We start from the raw sequence: 24,650 nt of genomic DNA on the forward strand, positions 1-24,650 counted from the left end.
TGAGAAAGAAGAGCGATGGAGAGACCAGGATGCCTTGGTGGCTTAATGGAGTTGTTTTCTGGGCTCTAACTGTGGCACTGCCTCTCAATCTCGCTTACCCTAACCCCTATCTCTGTGGTGTGACTCCTCTGCCCTGGCCCTTTTTACCTTTTTGTCTTCTCCAGGAAACGGAAACCTCCGGAATGAATTAGGATCTTTCTCTCGGCTAAATGAATACCAGGTGGATTTTTTTTTCTTCTTGATGTGCTCTTCATGACAGAGGATAGCGCTTTCTTTCCCCTCGGGGCAGGAGCCATTTGTGCCGTGGAAAATGTAGTGCTATTCAAATGGAACTCTTCATTTTATTTGATGCCTATTGTTCATGAACCTTGTTCAACTGCCAACACCACTAGCACTCCAAATGCCCTAAGAGTCTCACTCTAGACATTTCTTTCCCATTTGACAATAGAATAAGCAATACACTAAAATAAATACTCATCACTTCCCGATTCAGCAGGCAGGTTGAAAAAAATATATATCTTAAATTAAATTTAAACTATTCCATTCAGACAAAAGCCACGTGGAAATAATGGGTTGAATGGCTTCGTCTTGGGCTTGACAATGTGTCTCCTGTCTCTGTTCCTTTTCAGGCCTGTCTGAGTCTGTTATTGCAGCGGCATGCTCCCGTGTTGGACAGAGGGTCTTGCACGTTGACAGGTGAGTCTGAGGGGGGTGAGGTGGGTGGGTAATGGTATGTTGGATTGCACTGGGGTGAGATGGTGCTCTGGTTAGGCGTTCATTCTGTGTGATTATTTTAGATACATATTCCAAAATAGCCTATTTTTTAAAAAGTACATTCTGGGGTGAATATTTTGTCAAATTGGTTCATTTTAAAGTTACTGGTGCATGATTGTGTATAAGGCATGAACCAAGACATGACTTCAATTCTTGCTTGCAATGTATGCTCCATCCTACAGGAGAAACTACTATGCTGGAAACTGGGCCAGTTTCACATTCAATGGACTGCTGTCCTGGATCGAGGAGTACAAAGTGAGTTTAGCTGTGTTTGCTATTATCTTTTGAAATGTAACACATCATCACAAAGCATCACATTAACTGATTCAACCAATGTGACTAACTGGAGGTGTGAATATAAAATGGTCCGCCTGCTCTGACCTTTTTTTAAAGAAGATAATGTGTTAACTGTGATCGTCCTGAGGGTTCTTGTGAGAGGCCTGGGTAATGGCTTCACGTTGGCCCTACAGGCCGTGCGCGTGCAATATATTGTGTGCCCATTTGGATGTCACACATTTTCTGTAGCTCTGGCCTGTCTCCTGTGTCAGCAGGCTGGCCAGAGTGAGGAGGCTATACGGGAGGACTGGAAGGAGAAGCTGGAGGAGGGAGAGGAGGCCCTGGCGCTCAGCTCTATGGACACATCCATCTCCAACCTGGAAGTATTCTGCTACGCCAGGTACCACTGAAGACAACCGGTCCACACCCACACACAGGGGACAAACCTCTGCCCCACCTCTCCATTATTCTCATTTTCAAACAGTCTCCTTGATGAGGGCTTCATTTAGAATAAAGCACTACAGAAAACTCTACAGGAATTAGCTTACACGGCACTGCCAATGGCCATTTATAGTTTTGTTTCGACACCTACACACCTGTTTAATGTCCTACTAACCTGCTTTGTGTTGTTGGCAGTGAGGAACCTGAGGAGGAGGAGGTGAATGAGGCTGCGGCTGCAGCCTGGTCCGTCCCTCAAACACCAGACTCAGAGGGGGAGGTAGAGAGGTGTCTGCTCGAGAGCAGTTCTGTGGAGGAGGAAGAGCCAGTGGTGGCCGGTGATGAGGCGTCTCCAGCCTCTAGACCTGATGCTGGGGCAGAGCAGACCCAACCGGAGGGGCAGGAGAGAGAGATGCCCAGCCAGACAGAGGAGACTCAGGGGGAGGCGCAGCAGGCCAGCCCCTCTCCAGCTGAGAGGCAACCAGAGCCCAAGAAAAAGATCACCTATACCAAGATTGTTAAGGAGGGACGGAGGTTCAACATTGACCTTGTGTCTAAGGTTGGTACAGTATATTGAGGTGTTAAAAGATTTGAGGGGCAATGCTCCAAATGAACACATTGTTCTGTGTAAGTGTATTTGTCCCTGTAACCTAATGTTTAATTAAGGCTAGACCATTTTAAATGATGCAGCTAAATGCATTCTGTTGCTTATTTGTTCAATTGTGACCGTCCCCAGCTTATGTTCTCTCGTGGCTCACTGGTGGACCTCCTCATCAAGTCCAACGTCAGCCGATACGCAGAGTTTAAAAACGTTACCCGCATCCTCACCTACCGTAACGGGAAGGTGGAACAGGTAGAGAACACACACACACACACACAGATGCAGAACTGTGATGTAAGATCTGTCAGATTTAAGTGACTTTCCGATTAATGTCAGATTAATGCTGTGGCACAAACAGCTTTTTAATCTCTGCTGAACAACATTTTTACATTATCTTCAATGTGTTTACGTTTGATTTACTGAGTGGTGGTTATGACCATCGGTTTTTAATTTGAGTACTTCAATCACTCTGCTCAAGATAGCTGTCCCATGTTTGACCCCACACACTCTCACTCCCCCCCCCCCCCCCGCCTTTTTTATTTTTTACGCCTCCCTCACAATTACTTTCTCTCTCCCTCCCTCCCTGGCTGTCTGCAGGTGCCCTGCTCCAGGGCTGATGTTTTTGGCAGCAAGCAGCTGACAGTGGTGGAGAAAAGGATGCTGATGAAGTTCCTCACCTTTTGCCTGGACTTTGAGCAGCACCAAGAGGAATACCAGGGTAGGAACCCCTCTCCCCTACCCCTGGTGATTTTTCTCCAGTCCTCTACCCCCAATGTTCTCTCCCTATCCCAGTCCTTTACCCCTGGTACTCTCTTTTCAGCGCTCTCTCTCCCTATCTCAGTCCTCTATCCCTCACTCCTCTACTTTCTCAGAATGGCGCTACAATGGATAGCAGCCGTTTTACAGGCTCCGGTCCAAATCTACTTTTGCGTTGATCTGAACTGTTTTTTTGTACATAATGTTTCCGCCATTGTTTCCTATGACCGGAAATTGATTCTGGACATCAGAACACCAGTCACTAACCACGATTTGGATGAAGATTACTACTTCAAAGAGTTGGAGGCGCAGGACTTACTGCTCACCCCGGACCAGGCCACAGTCATCGAGACTCTAAAAAGGTGGCGTAAGAGAGGCTGACGTGCGGGCACCCTGACGAAACTAAGTCGACGAGTACATAAACCGCCTCCACCCTCCATTCTATTGGTGAATGTACAATCACTGGAGAATAAACTGGATATGCGCCATTCGAGATTATCATATCAACGTGACCTGAAGAACCTTAATATCCTATGTTTCTCGGAGTGGTGACTGAACAAGGACATGAATAATATGCATCTAGCAGATTTTTATTTTCGTCTGGAGGACAGAATGGCATCGTTGGGTGAACTCAAGGGGAGAGGTGTGTCTCTCTTTGGAGGACGTTTTAAGGTTCTGAGTCGCATGATAAACTGTAGACGATATTATTTACCAAAAAAGTTTTAAATCCATCATACCTAATTTCTACCAGCATGTCAGCTGAGGTGAAAAAAACCTCTAGATTGCCTTTACTCCACGGATAGAAACACATATAAAGCTCTCTCTCACCCTCCATTTGACAAATCTGACCATAATGCTATCCTCCTCATTCCTGCTTACAAGCAAAAACTCAAACAGGAAGTACCAGTGACGCGCTCAATACAGAAGTGGTCCGATGAATCTGATGCTCAGCTACAGGACTGTTTCGCTAGCGCAGACTGGAATATGTTCTGGGATTAATCCGATAACATTGAGTAGTTTACCACATCAGTCATCGACTTCATTAATAAGTGCATCGACGATGTCATCCCCACGGTGACCGTATGTACATATCCCAACCAGAAGCCATGGACTACAGGCAACATCCGAACTGCGCTAAAGGGGAGAGCTGCCGCTTTCAAGGAGCGGGACACTAATCTGGACGCTTATAAGAGATCCTGTTATGTCCTCCAACGAACCATCAAACAGGCAAAGCATCAATACAGAACTAGGATCGAATCATACTACACCGGCTCTGACGCTCGTTGGATGTGGCAGGGCTTGCAAACTATCACGGATTATAAAGGGAAATCCAGCCGCAAGCTGCCCAGAGACGCAAGTCTACCAGAGGAGCTAAATGCCTTCTAAGCTCCCTTCTAGGCAAGAAACAATGAACCATGCATGAGAGTACCAGCTGTTCCAGACAACTGTGTGATCACGCTCTCCGTAGCCGACGGGAGTACGATTTTTAAACACATTAACATTCACACAGGGCCAGATGGATTACCAGGATGCGTACTCTGAGCATGAGCTGACCAGCTGGCAAGTGTCTTCACTGACATTTTCAACCTCTCCCTGACCCAGTCAGTAATACCAACATGTTTCAAGCAGACTACCATAGTCCCTGTGCCCAAGAACGCCAAGGTAACCTGTCTAAATGACTATTGCCACCTTGGCACTCACATCTGTAGCCATGAAATGCTTTGAAAGGCTGGTCTCAACACCATCATCCCAGACACCAAGGACCCACTCCAATTTTCATACTACCCCAACAGATGACGCAATCTCTATTTCACTCCAAACTGCCCTTTCCCACCTGGCCAAAGAAACACCTATGTGAGAATGCTGTTCATTGACTAAAGCTAAGGTAAGTTCCCTGGGACTGAACACCTCCCTCTGCAACTGGATCCTGTACTTTATGATGGGCTACCCCAGATCGTATGGGTAGACAAACGCATCTGTCACGCTGACCCTCAACACGGGGGCCCCTCAGGGGTGCGTGCTTAGTCACCTCCTGTAATCCCTGTTTACCCATGACTGAGAGGCTGCGCACGACTCCAACAACATCATTAAGTTTACCGACGACACAATGGTGGTAGGCCTGACCACCGGTGATGAATAGACCTGGCAGTGTGATGCCAGGACAACAACCTCTCCCTCAACAAGACAAAGGAGATGATCGTGGACTACAGGAAACAGAGGGCCGAGCACGCCCCATTCACCTCGGGGCTGTGGTGGAGCGGGTCGAGAGCTTCAAGTTCCTCTGTGTCCACATCACTAAGGATCTATCATGGTCCACACACCAACAAAGTCGTTAAGAGGGCACAACAACCCCTCTTCTCCAGGAGGCTGAAAAGATTTGGCATGGGTCTTCAGATCCTCAAAATGTTCTACAGCTGCACCATTGAGAGCATCTTGACAGGCTTGCATCACTGCTTGGTATATGGCAACTGCTTGTCATCCGATTGCAAAAACTACAGAGGGTAGTGCGTATGGCCCAGTACATCACTGAGGCCAAGCTCCCTGCAATTCAGGACCTCTATACCAGGTGGTGTCAGATGAAGGCCTTAGAATTGTCAGACTTCAGCCACTCAATTCATAGACGGTTTTCTCTGCAACCGTACAGCAAGCCGTACCAATGCACCAAGTCTGGAACCAACAGGACCCTGATCAGCTTCTACCCCCAAGCCATAAGACTGCAAAATAGTTAGTCCGGGTAGCTATTTGGCTAATTATCTGCATTCACCCTTTTTGCACAAATGTCTTTTACCCATCACATACGCTGCTACTACTGTTTATCTGCCACTTTATTCCTAGTTTCTAGTTTCTACCTGTATCTACCTCAGTTACCTCGTATCCCTTGCAAATCAACTCTGTACTTGTACCCCGTGTGTATAGTCAAGTTATCATTACTCGTTGTGTGTTTATTGTTACTTTTATTATTACGTGTTTTCGTTTTCTACACTGAACAAAAATATCAACGCAACAATTTCAATGATTTTACAGAGTTACAGTTCATATGAGGAAATCAGTCAATTGAAATAAATTAGGTCCTAATCTATGGATTCAACATGACTGGGAACAGAAATATGAAGATGTTGGTCACAGATATCTTAAAAATAATAATAAGTAGGGGGCATTATTCAGAAAACCAGTCAGTATCAGGTGTGACCACCATTTGCCTCATGCAGCGCGACACATCTTCTCATAGTTGATCAGGCTGTTGATTGTGGAATGCTGTCCCACTCGTCTTCAATAGCAGTGCGAAGTTGCGAGAGCATGCAGATGAGCTTCCCTGGAACAGTATCTGACAGTATCTGACAGTTTGTGCAGAAATGATTTGGTTGTGCAAACCCATCAGCTGTCTGGGTGGCTGGTCTCAGACGATCCCGCAGGTGAAAAAGCCGGATGTGGAGGTCCTGGGCTGCCGCGATTACACGTGGTCTATGGTCGGTTGGACGTACTGCCAAATTCTTTAAAATGACATTGTAGGTGGCTTGTGCTAGAGAAATTAACATTCAATTATCTGGCAACAGCTCTGGTGGACATTCCTGCAGTCAGTATGCCAATTGCACGCTCCCTCAACTTGAGACATATGTGGCATTGTGTTGTGTAACAAAACTGCACATTTTAGAATAGCCTTTTATTGTCCGCAGCACAATGTGATGATCATGCCGTTTTAATCAGCTTCTTGATATGCCACACTTCAGGTGCATGTATTATCTTGGCGAAGGAGAAGTGCTCACAAACAGCGACGTAATCTCATTTTTGCCCAACATATGAGAGAAATAAGCTTTTTTTGTGTATGGACAACCTCTGGGATCTTTTATTTCAGCTCATGAAACATGGGACTAAGATGTTACATGTTGCGTTTATATTTTTGTTCAGTGTAGAACCTTTTTATTTTCTTTCTCTCTGCATTGTTAAGGGCCTGTAAGTAAGCATTTCACTTACGTAACTCTAAACCTGTCGTTTATGAAGCATGTGACAAATAACATTTGGTTTGATGAATTGATCTCTCTCCATCTTAGGCCTCTCCCTCACTCCTACCTTCTCTCCTCTCCAGACTTCTCGGAGCATTCCTTCTGGGACTTCCTGCAGACCAAGAAGCTGACGGAGAACCTGCAGCATTTCATCCTTCACTCCATTGCCATGGTGATCCCGGAGGTGGGCACGGTGGAAGGCCTGAGAGCCACGCAGCACTTCCTGCGTTGTCTGGGGCGCTACGGCAACACGCCTTTCCTGTTCCCCCTCTACGGCCTGGGGGAGATCCCTCAGTGCTTCTGCAGGTCAGTGGTTCCTCATGTCTGGGTTTACCTCACACCACTGGTTCATTGATGATGAGTCTATCCTACTGTGCATAACAAAATGTCCACACGACTATAAAGTCACTGAATTCCAACTATGTGTTTGGATTGGGGGCCAGACCTATTTTGACAGGGTACTAGAGATGGGAGGTGATCTTTGTGATTAGGGGGATGGCGATGAGACCTGGGTTTGTGCTCTGACTTCGAGGCTCTCTGCTCCGCTGGGCTCTCTGGATGGCAGCTTTTAGCACTGCAGGTCTTCAGGGAGCTCTCCTGTGAAACTGTAGCACTTAGAGCCGAGTGAGCTTCAGGATGTGTCCCCCACGGCTGCTGCTCATACTGGGCCATGGCGGCTCACAGCCAGGCAATGGGAGAACAGCTCCCCAATGGCCGTGGATGCAGCTGGATATAGCCTAGCCTTGAACACTTGTCTCGGGGTTACGCATATGACGGCCTGCCTGCCTGCCTGCATTTCCATCCTCTGAATGGGAGATATCCACACCATGGAGGTGTGTTGAGCTGAATGCATGGGTGCCAACATCCCGAGCGGAGCTGCACATACGACAGAGCAGCCTTGACCCTGGAGATGGAAGGTAATGTTATTTTGCAGCTGCAGTGCTGTCATAGTCAGTGCCATGCATCTGCGATGCAAGCCATTTGCATCCGACTAAATCCACCACGGAGATTGGCTGCACACCTCGCGGTACAGAGGCGTTATAACACAGACCGGGTTTTAACCTTAAATTAGTCATGTTGGAAATGAGGGCAATATGTGCTTGAGCTGTGAAATGCATTTATTCCCTGAGAAACTGGTTTTGGTTGAAGCAATTATTGCAGAATTGTTGCTTTATTATAATAAACTTTTTTTGTTCTAGTTATTCATAGACAATTATGAATACATAGTTGGAGCAACAGAATGGAGCCATGTCTTGCTCGTCTGCTTTTACCTGTCAGAGTACATGTAGAGACATAACTCCAACATGTAAGAGATGGAGGTTGGATTCATCTTCTACCTGACTTTTAGAATTTTAATAAAGGTTCCTCTGCTCGAGGCTCAGTCATTTGCATATTTGATTTTCCCACTCCTTCCCCCTAATCTACTCCTCCGACGTTCAGATAAGCAAGGTAAAGAGCCGACACATGATCACACCTGTCTGTCGCCGCACAAATCTCTGTCTCTCTCCCTCTTAGTGGCAGTGAATCTGTTGTTAATGCATACTGGATTGCCATGTCTTTATTTTTGTTCTACAGGTGGTAACAGTTGGAATTGAGCTGTTACTTTAAACTCCCTAGTTTTTAAAATATTTTTGGGAATAAAAACGTAACGCCTCACCTTGAGCTCAAACCCTGACTCTGTTGGTCTGTAGTCGGTCATTTTTGTTCTCAGTGTCTCCTCCCAAACAGTGTAGGTAGCGAAGGTTCCAACGTTTGTGTTTTTGGAACGTTAGAACGGTGAAGAGGTGGATGGAGAGAACAAGAAGAAGAAGCAGTAGAAAATGTCTGAAAGTGATGAACAAAAGAAGCGGGGTAGGGAGTCCGAGGTAGAAAAAGTATTTGAGAGCGGTGTGAGTGAGGGGTGGAAGGGAGGCGGGATCATCCATCAATGTGATACCTGCCTTGCAGGTGATGGATGGATAGATGGCCGTGCAAACTCAATAATGCTCACTCTCTCAGGTTATTCACAGATCAGCGAGCAGCACTGCTAATAAAGTGATGAAATGCTTTTGTGTCCTTGCCTGGATTATTCCTCAAGTTTTGACAGGGAAGACTCTTTTTAATTTCTAAATAACCTTTGGCGCTTTGACTGCAGTAGTCCGTCTTCTGTCTCTGTCCCTCGCACCGTTCTATGGCGTGTGACCGCGGGGGGTGGGGGGAGTTAGACCTCCATTCATTTACCCTGAAAAAGAATTTGGCCGTGACACCCTTTGATTTGCATGCCGTGTTGCCACGCTCCAATCAGACAGCAGAGTCCGAATGAAACAGATTGAGAGGATGGGGAAATGCATTAATTAGTGCAGATGATTGTCTGTTGAGCATTCAGTCACAGATCATATTTCCTCATCTTTTTTTTCCCCCACTCATGGAGCAATAAACATCTAATTTATTCGGATCCAACAGGATTTAATTTTGTGCAGAAGGCCTCGCCAGGCGGCATGGTGCTTTGTTTTCTTTTAATTATTGGCCAACCATTAGCCCCCCACTCTGCCTCCCAGCTCCCCAGATTACAGCACAATCTTCCAGCAATGATTTTGACAGGTAAGTGCTCTGTGTACGCACTGTAATTTTGTTTGTTTAGCGTGTCCTGGACATGGTGAGGATTTATTGTCCACGTCCGTGACTGCCGGTAAAACCCCCTGAAAAGCATCTGAAATCCTCCCAGGACCCTTTTAAAACCTCCCACCCTTTTTCTCCTGCTTGGCCGTGGTGGAAGAATGTATGCATCTACAGAACCCTCTCTTCCACCGGGTCTTCTAAGGGTTGAGTCCGGGCTTAGTTCAGCACTGGAACATCTACAGGAGACCCATAGGGAGTTTCAGGAGACCCAAAGTGAGCTTGAAGCACACGGTATTGCTAAGCAGTGCTCCTCAATACACCCACTCTCTCGTCCACTTTACAGATTTATCTCTGAACTGTAAAGGAACCCGAATGTATCATTTTTCAAGCATTTCTCCATCGGAGGAGGAGGTATGCACAGCACTTGCTGGCCCTACAGGTTTGTCAAAGGTTGAGAGAAACACCCCCGGACGTCAATGTCATGACTATGAGATGAGAAGTCTAGCGAACACTGCAGCGATTCAAGACCTAGAGGTGGACACGTCCAGTGTAAACTTGTAAATGCGTTCTCTGCCATCGTCTAAGGTATGGGATTGAGTTGTCAAGAAAATGAGAACTGCCAGCCCTTTTTCTTAGGCTGTTCTATTTATTTCTGCCTTGCTTGAGATACTGCAGCTAGAGCCTCGAGCTTATTTCTGCTCTTGTTACATTACCTTTTAATTACAGAAATAACTAGTTGGAGGCAGTTGTTTTGTATGAGAGGGGAGAGGAGGGTTGTCGAAGATTTATTTTGGATGTGACCTTCTCCACACTAGCTACAGCTGTAATCAGTGGAATTAATAGCGTAATCAAATTATACACAAACTCATAAATCATCGCCGAGCGCACTGTCACGGAGTTCGGCTATTAATGGCCCCTATTGTTTTGCCACCGTATTAAAAAATCACGTCCCCTGATTCCCGCCTTGATAGGAACTGAAATGCCATTTAGAGGCTATAAAGACCGGGGGCTCAGAGGGGTCCCAGATTTTCACAACTGTTAATTTAGCAGCGATGCAGAGTGATGTCGCAGATGCCAAAGGGGGGGGGGGGCAGGCGAGTCAGGGCCGGCCGCGCTTCAACGGCGCCTTTTCAGCCGGGGGATGGCATCATTGGGACAGACAGCGGCCAGTTAATTAGAGTAATATCAGCTTAAACGTCTGTCAGTTAGGGTTAATGACATCAAAAGGGGTTCCCTGGCGTCTGAATGGGGTTCTGTAGAGGCCATGCGATGGGCCTGGATGATTGCCTGTGAGTTTTATTCTCTTGATGTTTTATTAAGATGCCATGTCTGGTAATTCATCTATGGGGCAGGTACAAACCTTTTTTTAGGAGCAACGGTGGTGGTTGTCTGTGAGGTAGGCGTGTCTTGGTCCCTCCTCTCCATTCCTCCCTCTGTTTTCTCTCGACCTGCTCTCCCCGGTCCGTCACAGCTGGCAGAGCTCCCTTAAACCCCAGCCATCTCTCTCCGTTATTCCCACTGTGTTGAAAGAGCCCGTGCCAGGCTCATAGACCTGTGCTGTGCTGACCTGTATGCAGCTGCGTCTCTGTGGGTGGGAGCGCACATTAACCTGGCCAAAGCGCACAGTCTGCACTGTGTTCGCCACTGTTTTACTTCAAAGTAATTCAACCCAAGTACACTTGATTTTTGCAAAGTTTTGCCAAAGCAAGGATCATCCACAGTTTTTATATGTAATTGTCACCATCATTAAGTTGTTTGAGGTGATTTGAAAAAAGTTACATTTATTTGTCAAATACACATTTTAGAGTATTTTTATAATGCATTGCAGTGAATATCCTATATGTTTATTCACTGACTGGCCACTGTCTTAAAGGACTTGTCTCTTTTGTGTATTCTTCTCAGGATGTGTGCTGTCTTTGGAGGGATCTATTGTCTTCGCCACTCAGTTCAGTGTCTGGTTCTGGACAAGGAGTCCGGCAAGTGAGTATTCCATCGGCAATTCACCACAACACACACACCAGTCCTCTCCCCTCCCCCTCCACAATAAAGAAGTGTGAGAACAAAAAAAAAGTGAGAACAAAGCAGTAAAAGAGAGATGGATTTGTGTTCAGGGCTGAGATAACAAAAAAGCTGCCCTGTTCTTGTCAAGCCCCTTTGTTCCAGCCCTCCAATCAGGGAGCAACCTCGATTAGAAGTAATTTGTGTATGTGGTCCTCCAAAACAAGGAAAGAAGACGGGGTCCGGAATATAGATACGAAATTAATTCTCTGGGAGACGGGAGAACCAAACCCCCCCACCCCCCACCTGAAGCAGCCAAGCTCGGAAGACAAATCACAGGCCCTGCCACTTGGGCTGGCGATGAGTGATGCTGGTTTTTCCTCGTGGCCTTACCTCCACTAATTGATTTTCATCTGAAGACAAAAAAGCCCTCTGTTACTGCCTCTTAAAAAATGAGAGTTCATCTCCAGTCTCCCTTGATTAATCTGCGCTGATAATGTGCGTCAGGCCCTACTAGAAAGCCCTTTTAATGAGTTTCAAAGGTAGATTGTTGTCATAAACTAGGTTAGATTAGTTTTTTTTTTTGGAAGGCTCGATATTGAGATTCTTTCATCTTGGTGGTGGGTGACCCTGGGGGCCAGGAATCTTGTGGTGGAGCAGTGTCGTGAGGAGTAATACTGTATATGCTCTCTCTCTCTCGCTCTAATACTCGGCCCAAAGACTGAAACTCCCAGCCCCTATCTCTACAGCCGGTCTCTGATGTTGGCCATTGGGGAAATACTGCCTTCTGGGACCTCAGACTGGAAAGTGCAGTTCCTTTGATAATGTGTTCCTCTTTGTGAAAAATGCTAATGGTACTCAAGTCTTTGGTTCCGGCTTTCTTTTTCATTTGACGTATCCACGTGCAGCCGGTTGGGATTTCCTAGAGTGCTCGTGGTTCATGGTTTTTATCTACTTACTACCCAGCGCTCTGCGACGCCTAATGCACACGCCACACACTGACTGGTCCCCTCTAGTCAAAGCGCAATTTTTAACACATTGAAATGTGCAAAGTCAATGGCAAGCGCTAAGGCACAGACCCGAGTCAGAACCAGCCCCAGTCTCTCCTAGTTTTCTGTGTGAACGGCGTTTCAGGTTGGAGCTGATCCAATGCCATGTCAGTTAGCGCTAGAGAGAAGTCCATAAACGAGCGGTGAGGCGTGGCCGAGAGGGCCCGCGCCGTTCTCCACGTGCGCCGCACAGGTGTCTACTCTGCTCCTTGTTCCAAGGCAAGCCTAATACATCATCAGTGGGGGAAAAAGTTTTGCGAAGGTGGAAAAAACTGGCAAGGTGTCTGCCAGGCTGAACAATGATTTTAATTTCCCCGGCGTCATAAATTACCTCCTTATGTCTCCTCTTATTACATACATAAAGCTGAAAAGGGTAGAGGGAGATTAATAATGCAGCACCAGCAGTGGATGATGTGACCTAACATCCCAGCTGCCACTCGTCTGTCCTGTCCTGGACCTGCTCCTCCACACTACTACAGCAGACACCTGCACCGTCTGTCCTGTCTGTCCTGTCTGTCCTGTCTGTCCTGCCTGTCTGCCTGTATCTCCTGACTCCACTGACCAGCCGCTTCACTCCTGTCACTATCCATCCCTTAGTCTTAATGCGCTTTGATCCTAGTCACTTCCAACAGAGGAGAACTTGCCTGTGACAGTCATGTCCGGTAAGTCATGCGGGGGGGGGTTAGTTTGTTTCACTTGGCCGAAGTAAAGAGTTCCTTCCAGTTGAGATGTTTATCAAAGTCGTAACTGTTCATGGCTGTGTATAAGGCTGTGACCGTGATTGCTATGTGTGTGACTTGCGTGCTTTATGAACACTGTTTATGAACTACAGTTCTGATCAATAAAGCCTGCCGTGGCCTTGTGGGTAGAGGGACGGTAATCATACTATTAGATGTTAGTTCCAAGCTGGACCTTTTTTTATGTCTCGGCTCAGGTTATGCCTCCAGGTGTGCGGATAACAGGGGATATACATTTAGTGTTGAAGCACATTTACTTGATCATCCTATTTAAGATCGAAAATATTAGTTATGTTTATTTAGATATATTGCACTCGTGAAGGTACTTTCCTGGATGCGTTTTTTTTTTTGCTTCAAAAAACCGTGGGTGTTCTCTCAGGGATGTGAAGGTTGTGGCCTGTATCCCGTCTCCTATATCCTATATCCCACTCCATTGGTTTAGGATTGATTTGAACTGCCAGCTCCCACTGCCAAGCCCCCTCCTAGTAAATAAATCTTCATTTACATAAACAGTCCATCCTGCAGTCAATCTCTCCTAGGTGAGGATTATTCGGAGGGGTGCGGTTTGGAGGGGGGTGGGAGCGAGCGTTTTGGAGTGCCGCTTGCCTTCTCCTTTATTGTGTTGTGAAAGTCCATTTCAAGGATGTCACCCCAAGCCCATTAGTTTGGATAATGAGCCCTATAAAGCACATTTATAACTCTTGACATAACAAGCAGACAGATTCCCCACCGTTCCCCCTCTGTCGGAGAGGAGCAACGCAGGAAGGTCACACTGCTGCTGCCCAGGACTGGGGGCTCAGAGGCTCGCCTCCCCTCATCCTGCCTCTCCTAGCCTCACCTCGCTCGCACTGGCTAACTCACAGATTGCACCAATCTGGCCAATGTTTTGGGTTCTGTTTTGTGCTTGCATTGTTTGGACAAAAAAAAAAGAGTATTCAACTCTGGCTTTTCTTACAAAGATTAATGAATCAGCCCAGGCCATTTGTATTTGTTTCGACGGTGGTGCATTGAGAAGCTGCCAAAACAATCCTTCTCTTTTGTGCTGGACTATAGGCTGTAATGTTCTGAGGCACAGATGCCAACTGTTTTCCCTTTCTTGACAAAGGTCATTAATTAATACCATCTCATGAAGCATACAGCTCAGGTCGGTAAAGGTGTTTGGTATAACAATGGAGTGTTTATTTTTGTGTTGGCCATTTTTTTTTTCTCCCCGGACTAAAGGTCCCGACGCTTCTGATCATGTTCTGCGCATGTTTATTTGTTTATTCTCTACTTTACGCACACGTCTCTGCTCTACTGGGGCAGCAGGTAGCCTAGCGCTGGGCCAGTAAACGAAAGGTTGCTGGATCAAATCCCCGAGCTGACAAGGTTAACAAAATCTGTCGTTTTGCCCCTGAACAAGGCAGCACTGTTCCCTGTAAATAAGAATCTGTTTTTAACTGACTTGGGTAGTTAAATAAAGGTTCAATTTAAATTGAAATAAAAAATACTCGTAGAGAACAGGCTACTCTGGGGAATGGTTCTCAATTAATAATAAATAATGAAGTTCGATCAAAGCTGAATCAATGTCTACAAGATCACACAATGACAGAATATAACGTTACTGTAATAAAAAAACACCACTACATTTTTTCCTTTCATATGGCCAAAACGGCGCGCACCACTAGGCAAAATACACAGGGAGGCTATGTTAGTTTGTTCAAGGTGAAATTTCACAATTTTTCAAACAGCACCACCCCAACATCAACATATGTGAAAATGGCTTTTCTATGTTTTGTAGTAAAAAAAAATATATAGAGGAAAACAAGTGTTTCCAATGACATCAACCAATTAGCGGGCAATTTCTACTCGTAATTAGTTAAAATCGTGACGCACATTGATGACATCATTAGTGTATCTCCCCCCCACAAAACATAGAAATGCGTCATTTTCACATTTGTTGATGCTGGAGGTGATGAATATGAAGTAGACATTTAGAGAAATGTCCCTTTAACACAATATGCTAAAACGTGCTCACTGTACATCATTCAAAACAACACTCTACGCTACTTCACTGTATAACTCTAAATGCATATCCCCATGAAACCGATTTGAGATCAAATGGATGGTATGTAGATGCTGCATGGCCGTTTCACTGGTAAAACTTAGAAGAATTATCATTCATGATTGACTGTGGGAAATGTGAAGGGAAGGAGACCAAAGAAATGTGTCCGTAATGTATAGGTAAAGAAACGCATGCACAGAACTTGATCCGAACATGCGCAGAAGCTTTGGGACCTTTCTAATCCGGGGGGTCAGGGACAAGTCGTATCCGACACCACTCAATAAATGCAAATCAAAACCGCATCTGCAGACTTAGGCAACATATTTATGGCATACTCCTGAGGACCTGTAATACGCCCACGCCATTCTGTTCACGGGTGGACTCATAAGTCCCTGCTGTTAAATCCGTGGGGCGGGTTTAGGGTCATGAAATATTGTGTGGATGAAGGGCGGCTGGTAGGTGGTGGGCGGGTTGAATAAAGAGAAAACGATGCATTAAAAAAAAATCCAGAAATGTATAGTTTTAGTGCAATTCATATCTGTAGGCTACATTTGGAGTTTTTTCTTTCATTATTTTTTTTATCTGGCATTCGTGTGTAAGCCTAAGCTTTAGGGCCTAACTGTATGAGTGCCAAATACACGCCAATCACCAAATGCTTTTGGGTCTTTTGGGCAGAAAAAGTTAGTCGTCCCACTGAGGCAAATAAGACAAATTGGGAACTGTACATTTTCTCTATTTGCGGGTTAGAATCGGGTGCAGGCCTCCGATTTTCACTGGCATACAACTGAGTGAACAAAACATTAGGAACGCCTTCCTAATATTGAGTTGGGCCCTCAGAACAGCCTCAATTTGTCGGGGCATGGACTCTACAAGGTGTCGAAAGCGTTCCACTGGGAACCATGTTGACTCCAATGCTTCCCGCAGTTGTCTCGATGGCTGGATGTCCTTTGGGTGGTGGACCACTCTTGATACACACGGGAAACTGTTGAGCATGAAAAACCCAGCATCGTTGCAGTTCTTGACACACTCAAACCGGTGTGCCTGGCACTTGTTACCCCGTTCAAAGGCACTTCAATCTTTTGTCTTGCCCATTCACCCGCTGAATGGCACACATACACAATCCATGTCTCAATTGTCTCAAGACTTAAAAATCCTTCTTTAACTTGTCTCCTCCCCTTCATCTGCACTGATTGAAATGGATTTAACAAGTGACATCAATAAGGGATCACAGCTTTCAACTAGATTCACCTTGTCACTCCATGTGATGGAAAGAGTTTGTACACTCCGTGTTTAGTCGGGCAGTTGCAGATGGGTTATTAGCAGGTGCGGGTGACATACTTAATATGAAATAATTTAAAAAGTTATGAATTAATTTTAAATAATTATAAGAAACTATTTCACTCATATTGTAATTAATATTTTTCATAAAAATCTGGAAACACTGGACAGTTACTTTTTTAATGTTTTTTTTCTTCCCCTTGTTTAAGGTGCAAAGCTGTGATTGACACTCATGGTCAGAGAATTAGCTGCAGTCACTTTGTGGTGGAGGATGGCTACATCGGGGCAGACCAGAGGAAGAACACGGATTCCAGGTGAGAGTGGCTCCCAATACTCCTCCTCAGCACCTTCTCTACCTAGCCATTGATACTGGTCTCACCTACAGTTTCAGGCAGCACATTAATTTAGTGAGAACAGTGCATAGCCTCCATAGAGGTGACATTTCTCGTGAAGTCAACTTGCGAGAAGGGGTCTCTGTGCCGATAACGGGGGGATCTTTCCTCAGGTCTTTTGTGCGGTAGGACAGTTTCAGTGGTGTCATGGTGAAAGGGCTGATTATCCCAGACACTCCACAGACCTGGCTGCAGGTGACTGGGCTTTGCTTTGCTTTGCTTTGCTTTGCTCTGCTTTGCTCTGCTTTGCTCTGCTTTGCTTTGCTCTGCTCTGCTTTGCTCTGCTTTGCTCTGCTTTGCTCTGCTTTGCTCTGCTCTGCTTTGCTCTGCTTTGCTCTGCTCTGCTTTGCTCTGCTTTGCTTTGCTCTGCTTTGCTTTGCTTTGCTTTGCTCTGCTCTGCTCTGCTTTGCTTTGCTCTGCTTTGCTTTGCTCTGCTCTGCTCTGTTCTGCTTTGCTTTGCTCTGCTCTGCTCTGCTTTGCTCTGCTTTGCTTTGCTTTGCTTTGCTCTGCTCTGCTTTGCTCTGCTCTGCTCTGCTTTGCTTTGCTCTGCTCTGCTTTGCTCTGCTCTGCTCTGCTCTGCTCTGCTCTGCTTTGCTCTGCTTTGCTTTGCTTTGCTCTGCTTTGCTCTGCTTTGCTTTGCTCTGCTCTGCTTTGCTTTGCTCTGCTTTGCTTTGCTTTGCTCTGCTCTGCTTTGCTTTGGTTTGCTCTGCTTTGCTCTGCTCTGCTTTGCTTTGCTCTGCTCTGCTTTGCTTTGCTTTGCTCTGCTCTGCTTTGCTCTGCTTTGCTCTGCTCTGCTTTGCTTTGCTCTGCTTTGCTTTGCTTTGCTTTGCTCTGCTCTGCTTTGCTTTGGTTTGCTCTGCTCTGCTTTGCTTTGCTTTGCTCTGCTCTGCTTTGCTTTGCTTTGCTCTGCTTTGCTTTGCTTTGCTCTGCTCTGCTTTGCTCTGCTTTGCTCTGCTCTGCTTTGCTTTGCTCTGCTCTGCTTTGCTTTGCTCTGCTTTGCTCTGCTCTGCTTTGCTTTGCTCTGCTCTGCTTTGCTTTGCTTTGCTCTGCTTTGCTTTGGTTTGCTCTGCTTTGCTTTGGTTTGCTCTGCTTTGCTTTGCTCTGCTCTGCTTTGCTTTGGTTTGCTCTGCTTTGCTTTGGTTTGCTCTGCTTTGCTTTGGTTTGCTCTGCTCTGCTCTGCTTTGCTTTGCTCTGCTCTGCTTTGCTTTGGTTTGCTCTGCTTTGCTTTGGTTTGCTCTGCTTTGCTTTGGTTTGCTCTGCTCTGCTCTGCTCTGCTTTGCTCTGCTCTGCTTTGCTCTGCTTTGCTCTGCTCTGCTTTGCTCTGCTTTGCTCTGCTCTGCTCTGCTCTGCTCTGCTCTGCTTTGCTTTGCTCTGCTCTGCTCTGCTTTGCTTTGGTTTGCTCTGCTCTGCTCTGCTCTGCTCTGCTCTGCTCTGCTTTGCTCTGCTCTGCTCTGCTTTGCTCTGCTCTGCTCTGCTTTGCTTTGCTCTGCTCTGCTTTGCTTTGCTTTGCTTAGCTCTGCTCTGCTCTGCTCTGCTTTGCTCTGCTCTGTTCTGCTTTGCTCTGCTCGCCACACCGCTGCCTGCCTCCGTCAATGGAGACCTTGACATTTACACCACTGACCCCAATTAAAGCATGACTAATGCTCTTAAAGACAGCAGCGCAGAATGACTGGGCCGGGCCCGGCCAGAACCAACCCGGCCACTGTTCTGTTGTAGCATGGCCCAGACTGGACTGTCTCACAGCCAAAATCTACCGCAACCCCCCCCCCCCCCCCAAAAAAAAACAAGAAAGGAAAACAGTGCTGTAATAATCTAATAATATTGGTGCTGCTGTATTTTTTTTCTCTCTTACTGTTGTGCCCCCCCTGCCCCTTCCTCGCTTTCATCCATCCTCTCTCTTTTCACAGGCAGATATCCAGAGCGGTCCTCATCACAGACCGGTCAATTCTGCCATCCGATTCTGAACAGCAGGTTGTTCTGTTCTCCATATGGCTCGTCCCCTATCCTGTGTCCCACACAAAGAGATGTTTTGACATATTCAAAGGGACCCCCCCCCCCCCCTTACAAGCACAAAATACATTTAAATGCTATTCAGATGTCCAGTGTGGCTTAGCGGTATTCCTGCCGAGCCTGCACTTTTTTTGCTACTCCTGTTGTTTTGCATTACATTATATTTTATGCTCTATCACATTTGTATAGATTCTTGGTCCGCGTTCAAGTTCTCAGCGCAGAAACAGCAAAACATCAAAGCTAATTTGGGAGATCACTACAATAGTTCTGACGTGCGGCTGTCTACCGTTTTAAGATCTCCAAATAAATTGCGGAAAAAGTAACCAGTTCAATGAAAGCCCCCCCCTAATGCTGTTTGTTGTGACTGGTTTGGAATTTGATAAACTAATCCTACCGGCTGGAGAATGGGAATTGACATGCTAGCATTAGGTACGCTAATTTGAGTGCCAGTCTTCGATATGGATATGAAAAACATGGAATAATGGCATAGAACACGTTGAATGAAATCTGATCAATCCAATTCCCCTAATGTGTCTGCATAAAGAGAATATATCCATTGAATTTTCATCCCTTCTTTCATGGCACAAGTTTTTTTCTTTTTTTTCTCCCCGGCTGAATTTCGGCTTTGAATATCACTCACAAAGGACAGAGGGAAAACCGTGTGTAATTTCTGCTCATTAGGTAGTGGGGAGAATATGAAATTAATTTCTGTGTCTTGACACAGTGTGGAAATGGAATATTACATGACTGTGTGACAAAACGTAATTAAATATGGTCTCTTTTGTAATTAGCTGTTGGATGGTCCTGTGGAATGACAGTGTGGACCGAGGCAGATACAAGGGGGAGATTGGCCCTGGCTGTCTCTGTCCCCTGCTTTTCCCCTCATGGGAGAAACTGACTTTCCTTCCTTAAATTTGTCCACTTGATTAAAAAGGAGTGATTTCACTCCTGCTCCAGCCAGAAAGGACATTATAATAACATCCAGGGGATTCATATAAAAGGATTACAGGGATCCCATTACTTAGAACTGCAGTTTGGTAATAGGCTTTAGGATTGTCTTGCACACTTCATTAGGGCTGTGTGTGTGAGTGCCTTACGGAAGCACTGCACTTTGTGTGGTTCAACTCTCTGTCGGTCTGTCTAACGTACCTGTCTGTCTAACGTACCTGTCTTGTCTCTATATGCACTGTAGATCTCCCTGGTCACTGTGCCTCCCGTGGAGCCTGGTGGTCCCCTGGTCCGTATCATAGAGCTCTGCTCTTCCACCATGACCTGCATGCTAGACACCTGTGAGTCCAGCTGCACCCCGGCCACTCACCCCTCTCACCCACCCACTGCCCGGGACAGGGGATAAGGGGGGGGGGGGGGGGTCGTATTAGGCAGCGCCATCTACATAGAGGGCCGTTGTTTTAGAAAGGTAATTCCATGATGCTTAGAGGAGGCAGTTCTGGCGGACTAGCTGACATCAGGGTTGTAAGGCAGACTAGAATTAATAGAGGAAATGAGACTGAAAACCAAGATTGAGAGAAGTGGGGTGAGTGAATGATTGCGTCTCTGAACATTCCATCTCCTGTGTGTGTACAGAGCTTTGGGTCAAACTGCTGCTGCTTTACCGGGTCACTGAATCAGTCGTTCAGACAGCTGGAAATATGACCCGGTTTTCCCTTTGAATTGTGGCTCCAGTATCAACGACGACGATGATGATGATTCCATCGTTAACCGTAGTGTTATTTATGAGTGTTATTGTTTTTAGCAATCCCGGTATTATTTCCCAGTCAGTCATCATACTTAGATAGATGAGCAATGGTGACAGCTGCCCAGTGACCATCTCCATCTCCATAGGGGAGCTGGGGTGGGCGAGAGGGGAGTAATCAGCAGAAGTCCACTCCCTCACTCTAGGAATAGAGTCTGGAATGATGGAATTGTGAAGTGGAGCCATTGCTCCTACTGTTTGTGTGTGTGTGTGTGTGTGTGTGAGAGAGAGAGAGGATGGAGATGGATAGCTGTAGCATCCCTTAAGTAATGTAGTTCTACCTGAGTGGATCAGTTGCAATCATAAGATGATGATGAGCTTGACAGGCCTGCGACACACACACACACATAAGGTAAACCATTCATCTGCATTGAATGATACTTGCAGAGTTTACAGTCTACAGAATATCTATTTATACTGGTGAATATATACCAGGCCAATCTGATCCGAGTGTCTTCCTCAAGGGCAGCTTGGCTTCCTGGGATTTGAACTAGCAACCCAATGGGAACAATGGTGTTTTGCCATTTTCAAATGGAAATTTGGCCATGAAATTAGCTGTCTTAACAGTAAAGTCTTCTCTCCCTGGCTACTTTAAAACTTAAAGGCCTGAAGACAGCAGATATGCATCCTGATTCTCCATCTGCTAGCTTAGTTTCCCACAGAACGAGCAGCAAGTGTCTCAGTGGACAGCCCTGCTGTACAACAGTGTAATCCTCCCAACTCTCCTGGTCTTTTTTGTTTGGGCCCTGAGCTGACAGAGTGGAGGGCCTCCAGAGTCCCAGTGTGAGTAGAGTGTCACATACGTCCTCTGAGCAGCATCTCCATGGACCCTCTGGCCAATGACGCACCTCTCATCCCACTGGGGAGGCCTGTATCCTCCATTCACCCTCTATACCCCCCCCCCCCCCCCCCCCCCCTCCAGCCAGCACGGCACAGTCAGGAGCTATCTTGTTCCCATTGCTGTTGTTGCTCCTTTTGAACCCCCCCCCAAAAAAACCTGTCAACCTGCGAGAAAGAACAAAAAGGAGAGGAGATGGAGCCCTACAGTTGTCTTGAGCTCTTGGGATTGCCCAGGATCCTACTCTCTGGATCCCAGCGCTGCCACCGTTAACATGGTGTTCACAATACCGCCCTGCAGGAGCGGGGCTGAACGCTTTGAAGATGAAACCACCTCTTCCCCCCTCGGAGGTCCAAACTCCATGCATCCAAAGCCCAGCTCCCTCCAACCCCATCCTCTCTGGGCACTTTTCATGGAACAGTCCCAGCCATGCTGCGGAGGAGACACTGACATGGCCTTGCTGTGCAGTGTGTTAAGGAATAGGTTGTTCGGGAACTGACTGTGGAGAGTAATTAGACAATGTTCCATCTCTTTAGGGAAGGTCCCGCTCACATGCTACAGGATAGACGGGCTGATGTGAACTTGGAGGACAACAGCTGCTAAATGACGCAACAATGATATTTTGCTTGGCTAATTGACACCGTGTGTGTGTGTGTGTTCTTCGTCTACCTCCCTCACACAGATCTGGTGCACCTGACATGTTCCTCTGCCTCTGGCTCCGCCCAAGAAGACCTAGCTCCTGTGGTGTCCAGGCTCTTCCACACACCAGCTAGTCCTGGAGAGGAACCTGCAGAAGGTACAGTAGGAAATGCTCACCTGACCCCCCCCCCCCCCCCCTCCCTTTTTTTTTATACCCTCAAATATCCATCTAACCTCTCTTCCCCTCTCCTGGCTTGATTTTACATACCACCACCTTCACACATCACTGTCACTACTTGATTCAAAATAATGTGCTCAGATGTTCTAAGTACCTCATTCCTAAAGAAGAAAGATCAGGCTAGTTTGTAGTTGGGTGAGAATGCGCTGACATTTGTCGGGGTTTGCTTGGAGACGTCATCAGTAATAGAGATGATTGATATTGATGGCTGCGTGCCAAACTGGCGTTAGGCCGTTGTCCCAATGATTCCCATTACCTTCTGTCAGGCTCGGCTTGGTTCCTTGATGGCGAATTAGCACACGACCTCGGACGGAACCTCCTCTTATTACGCCGAATTATAGATATACTGCTTCAACATGTTCCTCTAGAGATGTTTCCCTGGACCTACTTTATGTCCTTTAGGGTTCTCACATGGAGCTGTGTTGTTTTTTGTCAACATTTTCTTTCATTTAACGCACAGAACATGAGTATGGATCTTTTTGAGCATGGATTAAATGAAGTATATCAGTTGATCATCTTGGCCTCCTTGGGTGCTTCCTTTTTGTGAGTAGCCGACCTTTTGAAGCTCGACAGATCATTTTTTTCCCTCTCACACACCGGCCACCATTCATTCTAGCCTGAGCGCAAACCCTCATGCTGGCTTTCTACCTACAGAACAGAATTGGGCACAGTATTTACTTAGCAAGGAATGGAGTGGAAATGTAATGTTTAATTAGCTCCAGCATCCCATTTGGCCTGGACTCATAACTTATGAATCTGTCTCCCTCATGGGGAACAAATTTGCCTCGAGAAGCAATAACTTTTGCCATTTTGGATTTGAAACCATTTATTGCTACTTAATGCAGATAAATCTAATATGTTGGAGTAGTCAGTTGTGTTTTTACCGAGGCGGGGATCGGTTTTGTCCGTGGTAGGTTATGGCTTTTCTCAAACCTCGTTGAGGTCAGTTAAAATAGCAGCTCCATTCTGTCCGAAACCAACACAGAGATCCACAAGCCATTTGTTGTTTTATTGCTGTTTCTCTACGGCTGTGAGACAAGGTCATCACGAAAGTGACAGGCGTGATTGAGATCCCTCTCCTTTTCTCCTCTCTTTCTCTGACATCCTCATTCCCTTTTCACCACCACATCTATTTTCTGACTCATCATCTCTCTCTTTTTCTGCTCCCCCTTTTTAAAAAAAAATCTCTCTCCCTTTCACCCCGTCTCTGTCTCTGTTCCTTCATTTTGCTTTCTCCCTGCTTGTGTGTACACACGAGTCTCTCAGGTGGTAGGCCAGCGCCGTGCAGTGCAGTGTGGGGCTGTGCTCTGTGACGCCACCCTTTTTATCACAGGAATGAGGTAGTAGTATTTTAATTAAAATGTCAGAACAAATACTGTGAGAGTTATTGAGGATGAATCACTAGATAAGGGGAGCAGTGGGCCAGAACAGGTCAAAGAGACAAAGTCACCTGGCTGGCTGGCGGCTCCTCATTCATCCACTGGGTAGGAGGTGTGGTGCTGCAGGGGGGGGGGGATTGGTGAGGGACATGGAGCGGAGGGGTGCACAGCAGAGGCTCTGGGGGGGTGGAGGTTGCAGAAGGTTAGGGGTAGGGCTGGAGCAGTCGGGGGCAGGTGCACATCTGGCAGGTGCACATCTATGAGCAGGATGAGGACAGGTTGGATTGGGCTATCTCCTACTCTAGATGATCCCACTGGCTCCTACTCTAGATGATCCCACTGGCTCCTCCTCTAGATGATCCCACTGGCTCCTCCTCTAGATGATCCCACTGGCTCCTCCTCTAGATGATCCCACTGGCTCCTCCTCTAGATGGTCCCACTGGCTCCTCCTTTAGATGATCCCACTGGCTCCTCCTCTAGATGATCCCACTGGCTCCTACTCTAGATGATCCCACTGGCTCCTACTCTAGATGATCCCACTGGCTCCTACTCTAGATGATCCCACTGGCTCCTACTCTAGATGATCCCACTGGCTCCTACTCTAGAGGATCCCACTGGCTCCTAGTCTAGATGATCCTGCTCTAGCCACTTCATTGGAAAATGAGTTTGAACCAATGCAGCGTTGTGAAATCCGGTGTTTTTAAAGAACGAATGCATTCCAGAAGAGACTGTGTGTTGATGTGTGGTGGCAGGCCGCCCAAGCAGAGAGCCAGTGGGTGTTAGAGGTGGCTGATATTTGGGGGTGTTAAGCTCCAGGCATGTACAGGGCCCCGTCAGGAGCACAGCTCTAT

The 24,650-nt window shown here is 46.6% G+C and overlaps 1 protein-coding gene across 2 annotated transcripts in view; it reads left to right on the plus strand.

Annotated features, from left to right (window-relative positions):
• chm (CHM Rab escort protein) overlaps window positions 1–24,650 on the plus strand; it is a 35,260-nt gene that overhangs the window by 6,572 nt on the left and 4,038 nt on the right. Inside the window, exons 2-13 of one of the 2 annotated variants that reach the window (XM_036933288.1) lie at window positions 630–696; window positions 957–1,029; window positions 1,323–1,450; window positions 1,687–2,047; window positions 2,225–2,341; window positions 2,687–2,807; window positions 6,930–7,152; window positions 11,347–11,424; window positions 16,760–16,864; window positions 18,850–18,913; window positions 20,145–20,241; window positions 22,226–22,339. In XM_036933288.1, the coding sequence (XP_036789183.1) occupies window positions 630–696; window positions 957–1,029; window positions 1,323–1,450; window positions 1,687–2,047; window positions 2,225–2,341; window positions 2,687–2,807; window positions 6,930–7,152; window positions 11,347–11,424; window positions 16,760–16,864; window positions 18,850–18,913; window positions 20,145–20,241; window positions 22,226–22,339 (1,548 nt within the window). The remainder of the gene's footprint in view (window positions 1–629; window positions 697–956; window positions 1,030–1,322; window positions 1,451–1,686; window positions 2,048–2,224; window positions 2,342–2,686; window positions 2,808–6,929; window positions 7,153–11,346; window positions 11,425–16,759; window positions 16,865–18,849; window positions 18,914–20,144; window positions 20,242–22,225; window positions 22,340–24,650) is intronic. The other variant, XM_036933289.1, reaches the window with a different exon arrangement.

Source organism: Oncorhynchus mykiss, chromosome 10 (genome assembly GCF_013265735.2).
Source record: "Oncorhynchus mykiss isolate Arlee chromosome 10, USDA_OmykA_1.1, whole genome shotgun sequence".
Classification (NCBI taxonomy): Eukaryota; Metazoa; Chordata; class Actinopteri; order Salmoniformes; family Salmonidae; genus Oncorhynchus; species Oncorhynchus mykiss.